Source organism: Protobothrops mucrosquamatus, unplaced genomic scaffold, assembly GCF_001527695.2.
Source record: "Protobothrops mucrosquamatus isolate PMUCROS unplaced genomic scaffold, P.Mucros_1.0 scaffold3084, whole genome shotgun sequence".
NCBI classification, from domain to species: Eukaryota; Metazoa; Chordata; class Lepidosauria; order Squamata; family Viperidae; genus Protobothrops; species Protobothrops mucrosquamatus.
In genome coordinates this window covers 30,936-50,489 of record NW_015389094.1, presented here as the reverse complement: position 1 = coordinate 50,489, position 19,554 = coordinate 30,936, and the positions used below count along the sequence as shown (strand labels likewise).

The 19,554-nt window shown below is 49.5% G+C and overlaps 2 protein-coding genes across 2 annotated transcripts in view; one reads left to right on the top strand and one right to left on the bottom strand.

Annotated features, from left to right (window-relative positions):
- RUSC1 (RUN and SH3 domain containing 1) overlaps positions 1-4,410 on the top strand; it is a 12,139-nt gene extending 7,729 nt beyond the window's left edge. The window contains exons 7-11 of the mRNA XM_029286200.1: positions 442-547; positions 1,166-1,212; positions 1,985-2,753; positions 3,137-3,265; positions 4,242-4,410. Coding sequence (XP_029142033.1) covers positions 442-547; positions 1,166-1,212; positions 1,985-2,753; positions 3,137-3,265; positions 4,242-4,410 — 1,220 coding nt within the window. The remainder of the gene's footprint in view (positions 1-441; positions 548-1,165; positions 1,213-1,984; positions 2,754-3,136; positions 3,266-4,241) is intronic.
- Positions 4,411-11,124: 6,714 nt separating this feature from the next.
- Positions 11,125-19,554, bottom strand: part of ASH1L (ASH1 like histone lysine methyltransferase) — a gene marked incomplete at its 5' end in the record, with an annotated part of 37,079 nt that continues 28,649 nt past the window's right edge. The window contains 9 exons of the mRNA XM_029286198.1: positions 11,125-11,216; positions 11,956-12,260; positions 12,514-12,554; positions 12,954-13,116; positions 14,004-14,180; positions 15,170-15,308; positions 16,170-16,260; positions 17,274-17,360; positions 17,889-18,137. Coding sequence (XP_029142031.1) covers positions 11,125-11,216; positions 11,956-12,260; positions 12,514-12,554; positions 12,954-13,116; positions 14,004-14,180; positions 15,170-15,308; positions 16,170-16,260; positions 17,274-17,360; positions 17,889-18,137 — 1,344 coding nt within the window. The remainder of the gene's footprint in view (positions 11,217-11,955; positions 12,261-12,513; positions 12,555-12,953; positions 13,117-14,003; positions 14,181-15,169; positions 15,309-16,169; positions 16,261-17,273; positions 17,361-17,888; positions 18,138-19,554) is intronic.

Below are 19,554 nucleotides of genomic sequence, written 5' to 3'. Positions count from 1 at the left end.
GGGGAGAGAGAGGGGAAGAGAGAAGGGGAGAGAGGGAGGGAGGGATAGAGAGAGGGAGGGAGTTGGGGAGGAATTCTACATCAAAAGAACACCACATTTGGTAATGCAGAAGATCGATTCGAGCAGGTAAAATAATACAGTGACATAATATAACTTTTCCTCATACCCTCAATCTAACTTGGGCAATTAGGCTAAACCTAAGACCAGGAGATCTTAAGAAATGTGCTATGTGTAGTTTTAATTCCGGTGTTCCTTCTCTTAAAAATTAGACTCGGGGGGGAGGAAAAATTTCCCACGGGGTTGTGGGAACCCCCCCCCCCCCAAATTGTTGGGGTTGACACAAGACCCTCGTTCACACCCAAGGATACCTTTCCGGCTGAGACGTCCTCGAAGCGAACGGACGGTGTTGCGAAGGCCTCTGAATTTGGTTTTTCTCCCCAGGTGCCCACACCAGAACCTTCACCGCGTTGTACTGGCGTGTGTCACGGCTGGCCCCGCTCCGGAGTCACCACCAATGTTTCCACGCTTTTATCCTCGGTCTTCTGAAGTGAGTGAGGGCGCGAGACGGGAGAAGGGAGCAGAGAGGATGGATTGCAAATTTGGTAGGGACGGAGCGCTTCTGTTTCCGAAGCCGCTGCCGGCTGCCGATTCGGGATGAAAGTGGCCCGTCCCTCTCGCGCCATTAAACGGAAAAAGAGGGGGCGAGGGGTTGGAAAAGAGAGGATGAGGAAAACAAAAGAACAAACGAGTGCAAAAATAGGGCCAAAATAGGAAACGAAAAGAGAGACAGGGGCTTCAGCAGCTTGTTTAGTGACCGTCCCAAGTCACAACGGCACTAAAAACAGTGACTTGGGACTTGTTCACACTTACGACCGCTGCAGCATCCCCAGGGTCACGTGATCCAAATTGGGGCGCTTGGCAATTGGTTTATATTCATGACGGGTTGCAGCGTCCCGGGATCACGCGATCCCCTTTAGCGATCTTCCCGGCTGGATTCCGACAAGCCAAGTCGAGGGGAGAAGTTGGTTTCGCTTAAGCGCTTCAGCGGTTCGTTCGCTTAACAAAATTGTAAAATCAGACGTGAGTCGCTTAACAACAGCCTGGTTTAGCCGTGGGAATTCTGGTGTCGGTTGTTAAACGCTTCCCTCTTCCGTCTCTTCCTTAGCTTGAAGCAAGTGGAGGAATGGTTCACACAGCTGCAAAGAAACTCAGGTAGGTCAGATATTGTGAGTGTGTGTGTGTGTGTGTGCGCGCATCTTTTTCCCGGAAAGGGGGTGCTCAGCTGAATTCTTCGTTCACAATCTTCTAAGTCTGGCTAAGTCACAAACTCTGGTTTTAGAGCAGGTTTTTAAGAAGAGACTGGACCGCCATTTGTCTGGAATGGGATAGGGTCTCCTGCTTGAGCAGGGGGCTGGACTAGAAGACCTCCACGGTCCCTTCCAACTCTGTTATTCTGCTATTCTTTTCTTTTTCTTTCATTTTCTTTCTTTCTTTTCCTTCCTTCCTTCCTTCCTTCCTTCCTTCCTTCCTTCCTTCCTTTCTTTCTTTCTCTTTCTTTCTTTCTTTCTTTCTTTCTTTCTTCCTTCCTTCCTTTTTCTTTTTCTTTCCTTTCTTTCTTCTCTTTTTCTTCCTTCCTTCCTTCCTTTTTCTTTTTCTTTCTTTCCTTTCTTTCTTTCTTTCTTTTTCTTTCTTTCTCTCCTTCCTTCCTTTTTCCCTCCCCTCCCTTACTTCTCCACCACTGGAGGTTTTCAAGAAGAGACTGGACAGCCATATGGAATAGGGTCTTCTGCTTGAGCAGCAGGCTGGACTAGAAGACCTCCAAAGGCCCCTTCCAACTCTGATATTCTGCTATCCATTGCTCTTTTCTCTGCTTTTCGTTCTCCCTGCCCCAAACCCTCTCATTATCCCGTTTAAGATGCTCTCTTTTCCGCTCAGGTTTCTGACCGATTTTTTTTGCCATTTCTACCCCCCCCCCCAAAAACAGAGCTGGTCTCCTCCTTGTATTTGCCCACCGCCTTCCTGCTCCTAAGCCAGCGGATCTGCCCCCGTTGGGCCGAAGAGCTACTACTCCTGTTGCAACCCCTTTCGGTCCTCACCTTCCAACTGGACCTGCTCTTTGAGCATCGCCACCTGCCCATCAGCGTCCGGCCGATGCCCCAGCCAAGCACCCCGTCTCCCGAACCCGGGGCCGGTCGGTGGGAGAGCCCCGGTCTGACCCCGCTGGATTTATCCGAGCCCCCAATTCCTTTCGCTACTTTGGAAGATCCTTTCTTGGCTCCCTCCAGCCCCTTTCAGGAATGGCTCCTGCCCCAGAGACTTCTGGGCTGGAAGGAGCGGCTAGCAAGCACCCTCCGTGGGAACGGGAACCCGGCCTGGGCCCAGCCCAGGCAGGAGGAGAGCCCAGCCCAGCTGCCAAGCAGGTGGAAGTCACACTGGACCAAGCTGTGGGTGGCCATTAAGGAGAGCCAGACGGCAGCCGGAGAGAGCGGTGCCAGTGCCGAAGAATGCCCCAAACTTGGCAAAAACGACTCCCAGATAGAAAAACGGTCATCCGTCTGCGAGGAAGATGGCCCGGCGGCAGGGAGCCCCTCCCAGCCAGGAATGGATACCCCTGAGGCAGGAGAAGTCTATCTGAAAGGAACTGAGGAGAAACCGGAGGCTGGAAACGGGAACGAAAGACGGCTGGGATGGCTGTTCGGAGCGAATTCTCCCGGGGCTGTGAACGAGACGGATCCAAATCTACCTCGGTCCGGGTAGGTGTCGGGGGCGGCCCCCGGATAAGCTCTGAGGAACGGCCCCCCCCCTCAAATGTGTTAGGCGTGGGGTGGCGAAAGGGAGGTTAGCTTTGAAAAATTGACACGAGAAGGGTTTGGTCCGCCTGCCCGGATGTGGCCTCGCTAAGGACTAGAAGCTTTGGCTATCCCGGCGGGAAAATTCTGAAATTTAAGATTCTTTGTGGCGAAAATTTAAATTTAAAAGTGAAAATGGATACATGTTAGTTACTGGGTTGTTTCCATTTTCCCCCCACCCTTAAGGAGACTTCAATCCCCATTGGACATGGAGATCCCTGGGGCAATTTCGGAAAGAATTAGCAATTAATAACGGCCCCTTTGCCCTTCCCGTCCGTGTCCAGCAGGCGCCCTTCGAGATGGCTGTGTCCTGCCATTAACACGCTGGCCTTCGCCAAGAAGGGGGGACCGACCCAGAAGACCTGGCAAGAGGCAGAGGGGGCACAGAATCCCCCAGACCCAGTACAGACCTGCAAGTAAGTTGGCTCCTTGTTGGGAAGCATCTGTGGGAAACAAAAACTCCGAAGCCTGAACTAGCTGGCATTGCCAGCCAGTTCAGCACGCCCCCTTTTCAAAGGAGACCGTTACGTCTGAGATTCAGCCGGGATTCAGAGGTTGCCTTGGACAAACCTCCGGCTGATGGCCGCATCCTGCCAGGTCCGTTTGTGTTCTTCCAAACCCAAAGTCTTGCCTGCAGCTGGAGCTCATTTGGTCTGGTGGTTAACGCACCAGGGTAGAGGTCCTGAGTTCTAGTTCCGCCTTAAGTGCGAAAGCCAGCTGGGGGATTTTGGCCTCATCACCAGGAGAGAGTGAGTTCCAGTTCTGCCTTAAGAATGAAAGCTGGGCGACTTGGGGCCAATTACCCGGAGATGGTGAGTTCTAGTCCTGCCTTAGGCATGCAAGTCGTCTGGGTGAGTTTGGGCCAATCACCAGGAGAGGGCGAGTTCTAGTCCCGCCTTAGGCATGAAAGCCATCTGGATGACTTTGGGCCAATCACCAGGAGAGGGCGAGTTCTAGTCCCGCCTTAGGCATGAAAGTCTGGGTGAGTTTGGGCCAATCACCAGGAGACTGGGAGTTCTAGTCCTGCTTTAAAGAACGAAAGCCGGCGGAGTGACTATGGCCCAATCACCCGGAAAGTGTTGAGTTCTACTCCTGCCTTAAGGCACGAAAGCCGACTAGGTGACTTTCGGACCAATCCCCAGGAGACGGCGAGTTCTAGTTCCACTTTAAGTCACCAGAGCTGCTGAGTGACTTTGGGTCAGTCCCTCCTTCCCTGGGCCCAATCCAACTCAACTCACCTGACAGGGTTGTGATTGTGGGGAAAACAGGAGGAAGGAAGGAACATTAAGTAGGTTCCCCACCTTGAGTTAGGTTTTAAAAACAAGGAAAGTAGGGGTATCGGGAAACAAACCAACTTACGTTGGCTTCCTTGGTCTCCCTCCCTCCCTCCAGAGCCGTGCGGGCCCTCTGTGACCACGCAGGTGAGGCTGCTGGACACCTGACCTTTTGCAAAGGGGAAATCCTGCAAGTGATGGAGACGGTGGATGAAAACTGGCTGAAATGCCTCTCCGGAGGCCAGCAAGGCCTCGTCCACGTGGGCTACACTTCCCTGATCATCTGAAGGGGGAGGTCCAGGCCAGGAAGATGGTGGTCCAAAGGAAGGAGAATCCAGCCAATCCTCCAAACCGTTTTAAACAACAACAACAACACTAAAAGCAAATGACAAAGCAGCTAAGCTTCCCGGTACAGCCAAAGCATCACCAAAGGTTATTTGCAACGACTGACGTGGAAGATTTACACTCTTGAAAATTCTTCGCTCTGCTTTCTCAAACCTGGTGACCTGGAACTGGCCCACCCTCCCCGTCAGAAGCTGGCTGGGAATGATGGGCTACCCCAGGACCCGGAGTGTTTGGGGGGGGGGGAGCTGGACCAGTTTCCACTTTTTCCCGGCCTGGAATTTCCGATTTTTATCTATTTTATTTACCGCCCCCTCGTTGTCTGCTGCACAGCCCCAGAAGACGGTTTCCTGCAATGTGTATATTGCATATACCTGTGTACATATAGAGAAATTGATATATGCATATAAATATATAGATATAATATACATATATATATATATAGTTTAATCTTTTTCGGTAGGCTCAGTTTGACCCCTTTCTGCTTCTAAAGCCGGAGGGAATGTCCTTTCAAATTGATTGATCAGAATTTTGGCTTCCAATGGATACTTCTCATCCAGTCTATTGATATTTTTTTTTAAAAAAAATGACGAAACAGAAAAGAATAGACTTGCAATCGTTAATTTAGCGCCTGTTTGAAGTTACAACGGCACCGCAAAAGTGGCTTATGACCGTTTTTCACATGTACGGTACAACCGCTGCAGCATTCCCCCACGTGAATCAAAATTCAGACTGCTTGGCAAGCGACTCGTATTTACAACGGTCGCAGCATCCCTGGGGGGGTGGTCACGTGACCCCCTTTTGCGACCGTCTGCCAAGCAAAGTCAACGAGGAAGTGGAGGACTGTCGGTATTGCTAGGGGGTAACTGGAAGAGAAGTTTCTATCTAAGGAGCCTAATTTTTTAAATTTTTTTTTTTTTTTGGCCACTGCACGCTCTTCCCAAACGATCTTGTCAGTTCGTCCCATCCGGAATCAGCCCTCTTTCTGCTTTCTAGAAGATGACCTGTACATTGGAGAGGGGAATAAAAATATCGTTCAGACAATATTGGTGAGCCATTTTAGCCAGCAGTTGTGTTACCTGGATTGCTTCTGGTCCGAAGGCCTGCCTAAAGAAAGATGGATGGGGAGGAACAAGCTAGGATGTTGCATCCCGCCCTCTGTTGCTAGGATTCAACTAGGATTTTGCTTTTAATTTGCTTTTCCCCCTCTTTGCAATATTTGAGAAATGAGTTTGAATTCGGATTGTATGACCTCAGAGATGTATCTTTGGCTCACTCTGGTGGTAAGGGGTGAAAATAACACACACCTTTTAAAAAGCCTTGCTTCTCAATTTTGGTTTACTTGGAAGATGGGGGGACTTCAACTCCCAGAATCCCCCAGCCAGCCTGCTTTAAGAGGGGTGGATTTCAACTCCCAGAATTCCCCAGGTACCATACTTTGCAACTGTCCCCAACTTATGCCCCAAATTGTGGACTTAAGGTTGACTACCTGTAGTTTAGTTCAGTCTTTCCACCTTAGCAACTGTAAGATGTGTGGACTCCATCTCCCAGAATTCCCCAGTGGTCCAGTTCAACCCCAAATCCACAGCTCAATCAGGGGCTTTTAAGTTTTAGGATGAAATAGAATAAATTACAGCTTCATCTTTGAAGGCTGAACTGCGAGAGGCTTGATAAAACTCTCCCTGCAAGCAGAAAGCTAGCACGTCAGGATGGAATACGTCTCTCCCTGCAATGCTAGCTTTCTAGCTCTGAGGTTTTAAAAAACGCACGTTAAAAAAGAAACATTGGCATTCTTTATCCTCCCTGTCTGTTATCCTCCTTTCTATTGCCTTCTGTGAAACACAGCATCAAGAAAAGGAGTTTATTATTATTTATTTCTCCAATTCTGTAGAAGGAACGCTGAATTAACACGTTTCTTTTCGTCTCCTGGATAGGATTTGCACACCAGGTTGAATTTTTCTGCCCTAATTTTTACACTTAGGGGTGGGGTTATACTGGGTCTAAACGAACCGTACATGTATTTCTTGGAGAATTTTTCAAAAGTGGAAAAAATAGGAACGACACCGCTGGCGGCAGCGCTTTTGCAAGGAGTTGCAATCGGCTTATCCTAATGCAAAGTTGGGGCCGTTAAGGTGTCATGAGTTGTAAGAACGCCTCCTTCTAAGCTAGAAATTTAATTTCTAAAGGGTGGGGTTTTTTTGAAATTGGGCAGTTAACCCTTGCTTAGTGGAAATCCTGGTCCTGATTGTGGTTGTAAACCGAGGACTCCCTGTATGTAAGTGCGAAGGGAGGACAGAGGTTATGGCCATGGATTTGCAAGCGGCCTCCCTTTTCAAGAGCCAAAATCCAAAGGATGCGAGCAGCACGACGGAGAAATTTCGGCTTAAATTCACCCAGTAAAAAGGAACAGAGTTTTCCCTTTAATTAACAGCTCTAACTGTGTGCTATGTATGTATGTACACTTGGGGAGCAAGGAACTAAATTTCATTTTTAATGTGTGCCATTATGCACACAGTAAAAATGACAATAAAGGCTATCTATCTATCCATCATCTATATCTATCTATCTATCATCTATTATCTACCTACTTACCTACCTTTATCATCTAGCCATCTCTTTATCTACCTATCCATCTCTATATCTACATATACATCTAATCTATCAATCTATACCTATCTATCCATCTCTATATCTACCTATTATCTATCTATATCTATTAATCTATCATCTCTATCTCTACCTATCCATCTCTATATCTACATCTCTACCTATCCATCTCTGTATCTATATTATCTACCTATTATCTATCTATATTATCTATATCTACCTATCTATCTCTGTATCTATCTCTGTATCTATCTCTGTATCTATCTCTGTATCTCTGTATCTCTGTATCTATCTATCTATCTATTTAAATTCAGACACTTGGCAACTGACTCATATTTACGACGGTCGCAGCGTCCCGGAGTCACGCGATGCCCTTTCCTGACATTCTGACCAGCAAAGTCAACGGGGGGCAGCCCGACTCATTTAACGACCGTGTGGCTAACTTCACAACTGCAGGGACTGACTACGACAACGGTGGCAAGCGACGTCGTAAAACGGGGCAAAACTCACTTAGCAACGCTCAACTGCGGTCATGAAGTCAAGGACTACCTGTAATTTAGCTCGTTCGGTTTTAACGAAGCCTCCCCAAAGGGAGGTCAAACGGCAGCTAAAATTGGGAGGAAAAAGAGAATTAGCAAACGCTGAAAAACAAAAACAAAAATGAAAACACCTTGAAACCGTAAATAGGAAACATGTTTTTTTTTTTTCCATTTAATACTAGAATCTCTCAATATCTGAGATGCAGGCTTTTTTTTTTTATGCAATTACATCCAATGTTAAAATTGGTAATACATAATTTACAAAGATTAACATCAAAACAATGGTCTATTTAGATATGCTTTTGTAAAAAGGAAATATATTAGCAGCAATTCTTCTCAGCAACCACACGGCCTGTCCCATGCAGACTAAAAAGAGTTTTGTTATTCTCCACTTTGCCACAAATGTAGTGCTTTTTTTTCTTTCTTTCATTCGTTTTTTTATTCTTCGTTTTTGTTTTTTTATTTTAACCTGGGCTTCTATCAGCGATCAGGGTGTGAAACCACAGTCTGTCTCCTTTTAATATTCATACAAAATAAACTTCCTTCCCCTCTTCCCACCCCGCTGTTTTATTTTACTTTATTTTTTTCGTCGTAAAAAGTCAGCAATTCTCTACAACCGGTTTGAAGAAAAACAAAGCCAAAAAAAACCACAATCGTTTTTTTTTAATTAAAAATAAAAAAAGGGGAAAAGGAAAAAATGGGGGGGGGGGGAGAAAAAAAGGAGGGGAAAAAAAAGCCAACACAAATTCTTCGCACTTCTCTAGAATTTGATTGTCTAAAAATCATCGGCTTTTTTATTTATCTATTTATTTTACTTACTCTTTCAACAAAAGAAAGATTTCTTTTTTTTTTCACAAAAAAAAAAATGGCAAAAAGTTTTTAAGTATCTCGCATATCACGTCTGGGCACTCTTTATTTTTATTTTTTATTTTTTTTTTAAAATCAACATTATTATTATTATTATTCTCTTCTCTCCGTCATCGGCAACATCAAACATTATTATTTTCTCTTTAAAAAAAGGACTTTTTTAAACCTCTTTTTTCTTTAGTGTTTGACACCATTTCGAGACAAATCCCCCCCCCCTCCGTCAGCTCCCGGTTTCGAACTCGTCGGCGCAACTCCGAACAAATTATTGTTTTTCCCTTAATTTTTTTTTAAAACATGCGATTTTTGTGGTTTGTCCCGCCCGCCCGCACGACACAACGTTGAGTATTACATACTCTGGAGTTCTGCTATACAATCGCTTTTCTACAGTAAGAAAATATTCCAAACAGTTCTCCTCTTTTGCCTTTTTTTGCTTTTTTTTTTTAATAAAATATTTTCTTTTTTTTTTTTCTTCCTCAAAAGGCTGTCGTTTTTTTTTTTCCTCCCTTTTAATCCCTCCTGATCCCGGGAGGGGGGGGAAAACCCCTCTCTCTTTCCCTCTCCCCCCCCCACCAAACCCCCCCCGCTTTTTTTAACCGTTGAAATCCTCAGGTTTAATAAATGGAATGGCGCCTTGGGTTTTCGTTTGGTTGGTTGGTTTGTTTTTTTTCCTCCGTTGTCGTTTCAAAACTAAGATCAAAACAAGAATTATATAGTCAAATGAGAAAATGTACAGTGGTTGGACTTTGGTCCTTCCAGAAGGAAACATGGAGAGAGAGAGAGAGAGAGAGAAAGAGAGAGGAAGAAAAAGAGAGAGAGAGAGAGAAAAAGAGAGTTACCATATTGCTTTACAATCACACGAGAGAGAAGGGGAAAAAAAAAAAAAGGTTTAAGATATATACAACTTGGCACATTTAAAAACAGGATTTTTTTTTGTTTTGTTTATAAGGACACCGAAAACAGGACCAGAATATGCAATGTGAACGCCGAACAGACGAGAGCGCGAAGCCACGTGAAAGAGTCAGTGTCAAAAGTCCGACTTTTTTCGCTGCTCGAGAAGAAGTTTGAAGAAAAGTCTCTTTTATTTTATTTTTATTTTTCTCCCTCCCCCCCTGCGTGAAAAGTCCAGGCTGATCTCTGCAGCAAAACCAGGGGGGGAAGAGAGAGAGAGAAAAAAAAATAACAATCCTTTTTTTTTGGGGGGGGGGGTGGTGTCCGGTCGGTGTCTTCCACGGTGATGGTTTTATTTTTTTTTCCTTCCTGTCCCTGTCCAAAATAGACTGCCTCTTTAAGAGGCAGCCGCTTGGTAAGCTGTACAGTTTGTTCTTTTGAAATTGGAAAAAAAAGAAGAAAAAAGAAAGGAAAATTAAAAAGGAAAAAAAAAACAAACCACGCGAGTAGTGTCATGGGCGGCAGATGCTCGCTCGGAAATACTGTTCCACGATTCGTGTAGTGAAAGGCTATTTTCTTTTTTTTTTTTTCCCCGGTCGGGCGTGGGAATTTTCGCCTCGTTTTTCCCGCCCTCCCTCCTTTCCCTTCCCCCGAAAGGAAAAAAAAAACAATTTATTTTTTCCCCACGATGCACACCAAGACGCACGAGAGCGACAGCTTGGTACGGAAAGGGGGCAGGAGGGAGAAGGCCAAAATAATAATAATAATAATAATTCCCCCCCCCAAAAAAAGAAGAGGACCTGTAACCTGCTTTTAGGGGGGAAAAACCCCTCTGCAGGAGGGAGGGGGAGAGGAAAAAGAAGAAGAAGAAGAAAAAGAATTAAAAATGAAAAATTAAGCGCAGCGTCCCCCTTGTCCCGTCCTCTCTGGAGATGGACGACGTGGGACCCCAAGTGCTTCCGAAAATCCATCCGTGGTTTCTCTGGGGGCAGCCGTAAGAACGGGACGCCTCTTTGTGTGCAAAATGTCCGACAATAAAAGCCCTCCCCCCCCAAATCTCATTCCGGTGCCTTCCAGAGACCTTTTTTTTTTTTTTTTTGCAAATGCTTTAGGGGTGCTAGACCTCCGTTGTAGTGCCACATGTCGGGCCCTTAAGCCCCAGATTTGGGCAGGCCGGGAGCAAGGGGGGATGCCCGGGTCAGGGGGGGAGAGAAACAGGGCAGTGCCAAACTGGGTGGGGTCTGCAGCTGTCCTCCACCGCCCCCTTCCCTTTTCTCGTTTTCCTTGTCAAGAGCGGGACGGGGCGGGGCGGGGTGTGTGAAAAAGAATAAATTAAATGAAATGAATCGGCGAGCGTCCTCCGGGGATGGGAGAGAGGCTTCTTCCTTAGTACCTTAAGAGGACGGAGGCGGCTATGGCTGGCTCCCCCCTGGTGCTGGGTGCTGAGCGCTCCTGGGGGACAGGTGGGTGGGTGGGTAAGGGGGAGAGAGGGAGGGAGGGTGGGAGGGGGCTTGCCTGCCCAAGTGCAGGGTCTAAGTGCTACAGAACCGTTCCGTCAGTTTCCTTCCGCTCGGCCGGACCGAGACGCCTCCTCCTGCCTCCGGGCGGGCCGAGAGACGCGGGACGGCGGAGGTCCAAAGCCCGGCCCGGCTGTCAGTCTCGCGCTCCCGGTCCTGACCCAGGACCGGGGGTGGGTGGGGGGGAATTGCAAACTGCACCCTGCTGCAAGGGAGGGCGGGGAGGGGAGGAGACGCAGGCTCACTTCCTGCAGCCGCTCTCCGGGAGAAGCAGGGTGCGACGCCGCAGCTTCCGGCCTGAGCCTTCCTCCAGCAGGTAGGTGACGTCGATGGCTGCAATGGGGGAAGCAGAGAGAGAGAGAGAGAGAGAAAAGAAAGCTTTAGGAAAGTTTTGCGGCCGGTGGGATGGACAGCAGCACGGCTATCTTGGAGGGAGGGGCAGGTTGCGGGTGGAAATGCACGAAGGGCCACCTTGGGGTGGAAGACGGGGCTGGAGGGCCCAGCTGGGATTTCCTGAGACCCGTTCTCAGGGCAGGCACTCTTCCGCCATGCAGACGGCTTTCGGGGGGCATCGCAAAGCCCGGAAGGGACTTCAAGAGTGAGGACCCCAAGGAAGGAAGGGAGGGAGGGAGAGAGGGAAAGGACAGAAGAGAAGGAAGAATAAACAGATGGAAATAGAAGAGAGGAAGGGAGGGAGGGAGGGAGGGAGGGGAAGGAAGAAAGGAAGGATAGATAAACAGATGGAAATGGAAGAGAGGGAGGGAGGGAGGGGAAGGAAGGGAAAGGGAAGAGAAGGGAAGGAAGGAAGTATAGATAAACAGATGGAAATGGGAGGAAGGAAGAAAGAAAGGAAGGGAGGGAGGGAGGGAGGAAGGGAAAGAAAGAAGAAACGAAGGATAGATAAAACAGATGGAAACAGAAGGAAAGAAGGGAGGGAGGGGAAGGAAAGGGAAGAGGAGAGAAGAGAAGGATAAACAAATGGAAACGGAAGGAAGGAATATATAGAGGGAGGGAGGTCAAGGGGGCAGCCACCCTCGTTCTGAAAAACGCTCCGGGGGGCGGGGAGACTCACCGTTTTTTCCTGGGATTTTCTCTAAGAGGGCGAGCAGGATGAGGTTCAGCCGCTCCCGCTGCAGGTGCCGGCGTTCCTCCGGGCTGCAGGGCTCCCTGGGCTCCGGTCCGGCCTCCTCGGCCTTTTTCTCCGGCTCGAGGCTCTCCTGGGGAGGGGCCTCTTTCTCGGGCTCCTCCGGCTGGGCGGGCGGCTCGCCCGGAGGGGTCTCGGGGTGGGCGATGCCCTCTTCCGGAAGGGGGAGGGGCTCCTCCTCCTGAGGCAGCTCCTTACTCTGGGGCTTGGAGCGGTCCGACTTCCAAGATGACCTGAGCGGGGCGTGAAAGGGAGGAAGAGGGACGTAAAAGAGAATCTTTGTGGAAAGGAGCTGGGCGGGAAGGCGAGGCGGGACGAAGAGAGGCAGCCCTCTGTGGGAAAAGGTATTATGGGATGGGAGAATAATCTTAGGGGACGGGAAGGACAGCCGCAGGGGCTGGAGAAGCCAGATCAGAGTCTAAACCTGGAGGAGGCAGGACTACCTCGAAGGGCTGACGTGCTTCACACGACCAACCAGGGACTCACCTGCCTCCATTCCTCTTGTAGTTGTCTGGTACGTAATGAGGCTGAAATGAAATGGGAGGGGGAAGAAAAAAACCCAATCAGAGTCAATCTCCAGGGTCCCCTGAGGCCCACCGTTCAAAAGGAGGTCATCCCCCGGCAGGGAGAGGCTGGGGAAACTGAGGCAGGGCCCGGCCAAAGCTCTGGTGGCAGGCCAAAGGAGTGCCAACGACCAACGAGAGGTCCTCCAAAGCTGGGGAGGAAAGTCCCCCATGAGACCGAAGAGAAATGGACAGAGCGTTGCTTCTCTCCGCCAGCCCGTTGGTTGGGGGATGCTGGGAGTTGAAGTCCACCCGGTTGAGGAACAGCCGTGAAAGGAGAGCGTTTTAAGGAAGGGGCCGCCCCGGGGTCCTGCGGCTTCTCCGGCAAGGGCGCGCTTACAGGAGGGGGGGGTTGGCGCTTACCGAGAAGTCCCTCTTCGGCGTCAGCCGTTTGGGGAAGTGGTCGAAGGCGTAGGATTTGGTGCAGACCGGATAGCGGTTGCGGTGGATCTTGTAGAAGAGGTGCGCCGACTTGTCCAGGCGGTAATCGCAGATGTACACGTCCGGCTCCTTCGCCCCTTTGGGTCTTCCTGCAAGGGGGGGGCAGAGGGGGGGAGGAAAGACGTTCTCAAGGTTATTTTCTCAGCCCCGAGACCCCCGGGGGACCCTCTCCAGCCCTTCCTTTAACTGGGGACAGCCACTGGTCTGGAATGGGAGGGGGTCTCCTGCCTGAGCAGAGAGTTAGACTGGAAGATCTCCGAGGTCCCTTCCACCACTGATATTCTGTTATTCTTTTCCTTCTTTCCTTCCCTTCCTTCCTCCCTCCCTGGATTTTTTTTAAAGAAGAGATTGGAGAATCATTTATGTGAAATGGGATAGGGTTTCCTGCCTGAGCAGGGGGTTGGACTAGATGACCTCTGAAGTCCCTTCCAACTCTGATATTCTGTTATTCCCTCCCTCCCTTCCTTCATCACTGGAGGTTTTTAAGAACAAATTGGACAGCGATTTGTCTGAAATGGGATAGAGCTTTCTGCCTGAGCAGGGGGCTGGACTAAAAGACCTCCAAGGTCCCTTCCAACTCTGATATTCTGTTATTCTTTTGCCTTCCCTTCCTTCCTTCCTTCCTCCCTCTCCTCCCTTCCCTTCCCTTTTCCTTCCCTCCCTCCCTCCCTGGAGGTTTCTAAGAAGAGATTGGACAGCGATTTGTCTGAAATGGGACAGAGCTTTCTGCCTGAGCAGGGGGCTGGACTAGAAGACCTCCCAGGTCCCTTCCAACTCTTGCTATTCTCTCTCTCTGCCCCCCCCCCCCCAAAAAAAAGCTTAACGAAGTCGAGGACTACCTCCCGCCTGGGAAAAAAACTTTTTTGGCAGACAGAAGACAAAGAAAGTTGGAAGGGACCTTGGAGGTCTTCTAGTCCAACCTCGGGGGGGTGGGGGCAGGTGGGAGAAAGCTGCTTCTGGTGAACTGCCGACTTGCCTTTGCAGTAAGTGTAGAGGTCCAACACGCAGCAGGTCCCCACCACCGCCTCCAGAGGGATGATCTCGTACAGCGGCACCCGGAAGAGCTCGTTGTGGTAGAACTTGCGGGAGGGCGAGTGGTGGGTTTCGTGCGGGCGGAAGTAGTGGTGGCCGAAGGCAAACCGTTCTCCCCTGCAGGAAGGCGAGAAGCGGAGAGAGTTCACCCTAAAGCTGCTGTGCTCAACGAGGAGGTTTTTGGGGGGGAATTTGAACTCAAGAGCTCGTTGCTGATTGTTGCTCGAAGGCAGCTTAAAGTTTTAGCAACTTTAAGAGGGGTGGACTTCAACTTCCAGAATTCCCCAGCCAGGGTGCTTTAAGAAGGGTGGACTTCAACTCCCAGAATCCCCCAGCCAGTGTGCTTTAAGAGGGGTGGACTTCAACTCCCAGAATCCCCTGGGTCAACAGGCTTTAAGAAGGGTGGACTTCAACTCCCAGAATCCCCCAGCCAGCCTGTTTTAAGAGGGGTGGACTTCAACTCCCAGAATCCCCCAGCCAGCGTGCTTTAAGAGGGGTGGACTTCAACTCCCAGAATCCCCTGGGCCAACAGGCTTTAATAGGGGTGGACTTCAACTCCCAGAATCCTCCAGCCAGCCTGTTTTAAGAGGGGTGGACTTCAATTTCCAGAATCCCCCAGCCAGCGTGCTTTAAGAGGGGTGGACTTCAACTCCCAGAATCCCCTGGGCCAACAGGCTTTAAGAGGGGTGGGCTTCAACTCCCAGAATCCCCTGGGCCAACAGGCTTTAAGAGGGGTGGACTTCAACTCCCAGAATCCCCCAGCCAGCCTGTTTTAAGAGGGGTGGACTTCAACTTCCAGAAATCATAGCTTAAGTGGCATGCGCTTCAAGTCCCAGAATCCCATGCTGGCTGAGGAATTCTGGGACCCCACTTTTTAAAAGCGTCCAGCCCTGTTCTAAGGGATGAATGGTTTACCTATTAGGGGAAGTTTTTATCTCTTCAAAACTTGGGATCTGCTGGCCGAAAGAAACAAGAGAGAAATCTTCCACGTGGGCTATGAATTTATGGCGTCCCCCGCAGCCACCTCCAATATGGCTGAGAAATAGTTATTTTTTCCCCCTTTTTTTTGTGCGTGTTTTTGGCCGTCGGAAGGTGGAGAAACTCACTTCTCGTTTTTCCACAGCTTCTCAATCCGGAAGATATCCAGCCTGTCGCGGTTGATGTGGGACAGTAGGCGGTACGACTGCCGGACTGGGTGGCCGTCGGGGGTCCTTCGGCTGTCTCGCATCAGGTACACGCAGTCTCCTGCGGGCAGGAAGGAGAGAAAGAACTCAATAAGGAAAAAGCAAAATAAAAAAAATCAAAGGAAAAGAGAGAGAAAGAATCCTAACGGGATCTGACTCTCTATTCCCAACAGCGAGTTTGGACGTTGAGTGCCTTCCCCACGCAGCGTCTTTGGGACTGGACGTGGGGATAAAATGGACTTTAAGGGGTCCAGTTGTAGCTTTCCTGGCTCAGAAGGGGGGATAAGACCCAGTGGTCACCTTGTCTATTGAGCGCTGGCTTGTGAAAATAGAAAATTAATAAAACATTTATTAAAAAATAAAAAATAAAAAGAGGGAAGCACCCGAGAAAAAGCCGAGGTGGAGGGTTAAGGAAAGAAACGGTCGCGAGGGAAGCAGCAGGAAAGAGGCAGCCGCGACTCAGGACCACGAGGGAGCCCAACGCTTCCGTCGCTAAGCGAGACAACTGTTAAAAGTGAATGGCGCTCCATTTGACCACCTTCCTTGGCGCAGCTGCCAACAGAATCGCTGCAGGGTTTAATTTAGGAACGAGGCTGTTAAAAAATGAATTGATTTTGCGGGTTGGAAGGTCGCAAACAAAAAAAAGGGGATAAAGTGACCGTGGGACGCTGCAACCGTCGTAAACAGGAGCCGGTTGCCAAACGGCCAAACTTTGAACGGTGGGGATGCTGCGACGGCCGTTAAGCCTGAAAAAACGGCCGTGAGCCCCTTCCTCTTAAAGGCAGCTTCGTATTTACCTGTGCCTGGACCCCCCTCACCAGTGGCCGAGAGAGAATCTGAAGGCCCTGAAGAGAAGGCCAGAGCTATCCATCCCCCCAGCCCTGTTGGCTGCCTCTCACTCCCCCGGGGAAGAGACACCCACCTTGACATAGCAAGAGATCGTCCCGCAACAGGCAGATGAAGTAAACGCAGCCAGGCTGGGTGTAATGAGGCCGGGGAATCATCGGTACCTCCTAAGGGGAGAGGAGAGAAAAAGGCGAGAAAAGGGTCGTGAAAAAGAAAAAAGAGAAAGAAAACTCCTAGAAATTGGTTTAAAGTTTTGCCAACAGGAAAAGAGCCACTTTGGTCGAGTGGGTGAAGCAATTCGGCTAGAAATTGGGAGTTCTAGTCCGGCCTTAGGCACGAAAGCCGGCTGGGGGACTTTGGACTACCGTATTTTCCGGCGCATAAGACGACTTTCTAAACCCTGAAAATCTTCTCAAAAGTCGGGGGTCGTCTCTTATACGCCCAGTCGTCTTATACGCCGGAAAATACGGGTATTCTATTTTATTTCTTTACACATGTGGTTTGGCATATTACTCATCACGTTTCCTCTCCCTCCCCCCTCTCTCTCGCTCAAACTCTATATTTTAACTGGAAAAGTTGGGGGTCGTCTTATACGCCGGAAAATACGGTAATCATCGGGAGACGGTGAGTTCTAGTCCTGCCTTGACATGAAAGCTGGCTGGGTGACTTTGGGCCAATCGCCAGGAGACGGTGAATTCTAGTCCCGCCTTAGTCATGAAAGCCAACTGGGTGACTTTGGGCCAATCACTGGCAGATGGTGAATTCTAGTTCCTCCTTAGGGATGAAAAGCCGGTTGGGTGACTTTGGGCCAATCACCAGGAGACGGTGAATTCTAGTCCCGCCTTAGAAATGAAAGCCAACTGGGTGACTTTGGGCCAATCACCAGGAGACGGTGAATTCTAGTCCTGCCTTGACATGAAAGCTGGCTGGGTGACTTTGGGCCAATCGCCAGGAGACAGTGAATTCTAGTCCCGCCTTAGGCATGAAAGCCAGCTGGGTGACTCTAGGCCAGTCCCTCTCAGCCCAGCCCACCTCACAGTGTTGTTATTGTGAGGAAAATAGGATGAGGAAATATTGTGTTGCCTGGAGTTATTTGTGAAAAAACATGAGATGTTTCTCTCTTTCTCTCTCTCTGTCTGTCTGTGTCTCTCTCCCTCCCTCCCTCCCTCCAGACACTTACCCGATCCACTGTGCGAAGCTCGCACTGTTCACACAGATAGTGCTCGACATCCGAGTTCACGCCCATGCAGTCACAGTGCTGCCACACCTGCGAGAGAAAGGGAGGCCTCAGGAAACACTGGGAAAGAAATCTTGGCTTGGTAGACGAGGGGGAAAAAATGTATTATAGAAAGAAAAGAAGAAAAAAAAACCCAGCAGAATCTCCCCACTCAGAAGCTTGGAATATGCCTGGCTAATTTCAGCCAAAGTGAGCAGTCCTGACCTAACCCCGAGCAACGAAAAAAACAGCTTCGCTTATTGCATTTTGCAAAAAAATATATATATAAAAAATAAAACCCCTTACCAAACAGTAAAGAGTCCAGCTTCTTACTATCTTAAGTATTCCCAAAGAGGGGATCCTGTTGCTTTTAAACCAGGGTTTCCTAACCTTGGCAACTTTAAGATGCCTGGATTTCAACTCCCAGAATTCCAGGCGTCTTAAAGTCGTCAAGGTTGGGGAACCCAGTTTGAGGTCAAATCCAGAGGGATTTTCTCCAATTTTGGAGAGCTGTAGTGGGAAAGCTGCCCCTCTCCCGAGGGTCCGGGCAGGGCAGGGGGTTCCTCCGGGGCCCCTCACCATGCACTTGTCACACTGGATCATGAGCCCTTCGTCTTTGTACAAGCCGCAGATGCAACGGATCACGTCTTCGTCCTTCTCGTGCCCGTTCTCCTTCTCGCACAGAGAGGTCTCGCTGCTGTCCGCCTCGCTGGCCGTCTCGCCCACGATCTCGTCGATCTGAGCGGCGGCTTCGTGGCGAGCGTTGTAGTAGGCTTTCCGCAGCCGGCAGACGTCCCGCCCGATGGGAGACTTGCGGCCGTAGTATTTCTGCCCCCCCCCCAAAAAAAAGAGAGAGAAAAGACCGTCACAGCCCGTAAATCCAAAAATCTAGACGTTCTTTGGTAAGTTGCTAGTCCTCATGGGGGCCCCAGTTACAAGAGGTCTCAGTTGCTCCGACATATTAGATTTCTTCCTGGTGGTTAGAGCTGGACATGCCTGGAGGTTTTCCTTGGAGCTCTGTTTTTTTCCCTCTTCTTCTAGTTGATAACCAAATTTGAACATACTGTCCATTTATTCCTGAGGCATCTCACTCCCCCCAACCCCCATCCCATAGTAAGAGTGGCCTCCATAACCCTCTAAAAGACTAGCAAATTATGAAGTGACAGAAAGGAGAAAAAAAAAGGCATTAAATAACAAATGAAGAGGACCATTTTTGTTAGCCATTTTTAGTTTTCATTAAACGGTGCCATCCGTTTCGTTCTAGGGTTGAGCCTTGTCAAGCTAGACTAGTGTTTCAGGCAGGTGAAGGGGGAGGGGCTTCCGCTCCCAGAATTCCCCAGCCAGCCTGATTTAAGATGGACTTCAATTCCCAGAATCCCCCAACTAGCATGCTTTAAGGGGGATGGGCTTCCACTCCCAGAATTCCCCAGCCAGCCTGCTTTTAGCTAGGTGGACTTCCAGAATCCCCCAGCCAGCAGGCTTTAAGATGGGTGGACTTCAATTCCCAGAATCCCCCAACCAGTATGCTTTAGCTGGATTTCAACTCCCAGAATTCCCCAGCCAGGAAGCTTTAAGATGGACTTCAATTTCCAGACTCCTCCAGCCAGCCTGCTTTAAGAGGGCTGGGCTTCAACTCCCAGAATTCCCCAGCCAGCCTGCTTTTAGCTAGGTGGACTTCCACTCCCAGAATCCCCCAGCCAGCAGGCTTTAAGATGGGCGAACTTCAACTCCCAGAATTCCCCAGCCAGGAAGCTTTTAAGATAAGCGGACTTCAACTCCCACAATTCCCTAGCTGGCTTGATTGAAGATAAATGGACTTCAGCTCCCAGAATTCCCCAGCCAGCCTGCTTCAAGATGGGGGGGGGACTTCCAACTCCTAGACTGGCTGGGGAATTCTGGGAGTTGATGTCCACCCATCTTAAAGGTGCTGACCTTGAGAAGACAGTGCTAGACTCCCTGCTCCCAGGTGCCACGTTATTCCCAGCGCGGAAGCAAAATAAACCAAGAGCCAGGAATCTTTGAGGAGGGAGAGGGTGTGGGGGGTTTTTTTTTTGGGGGGGGGGGAAGAGACTCTTCCTTGGTTCCAGACAGCCAAGCCCTCGGCCGACTCACCTCGGCGTTCCGGAAGACCTTCAACATATCCCCGTCAAAAGCTTCCACAGTTTTGTAGTATCCCGTCAGGATCTGCTTCTCAATGGTGGTGAGATCCAGGGGATCCGAGATCTTCTCATAGTAATCAGCGTTC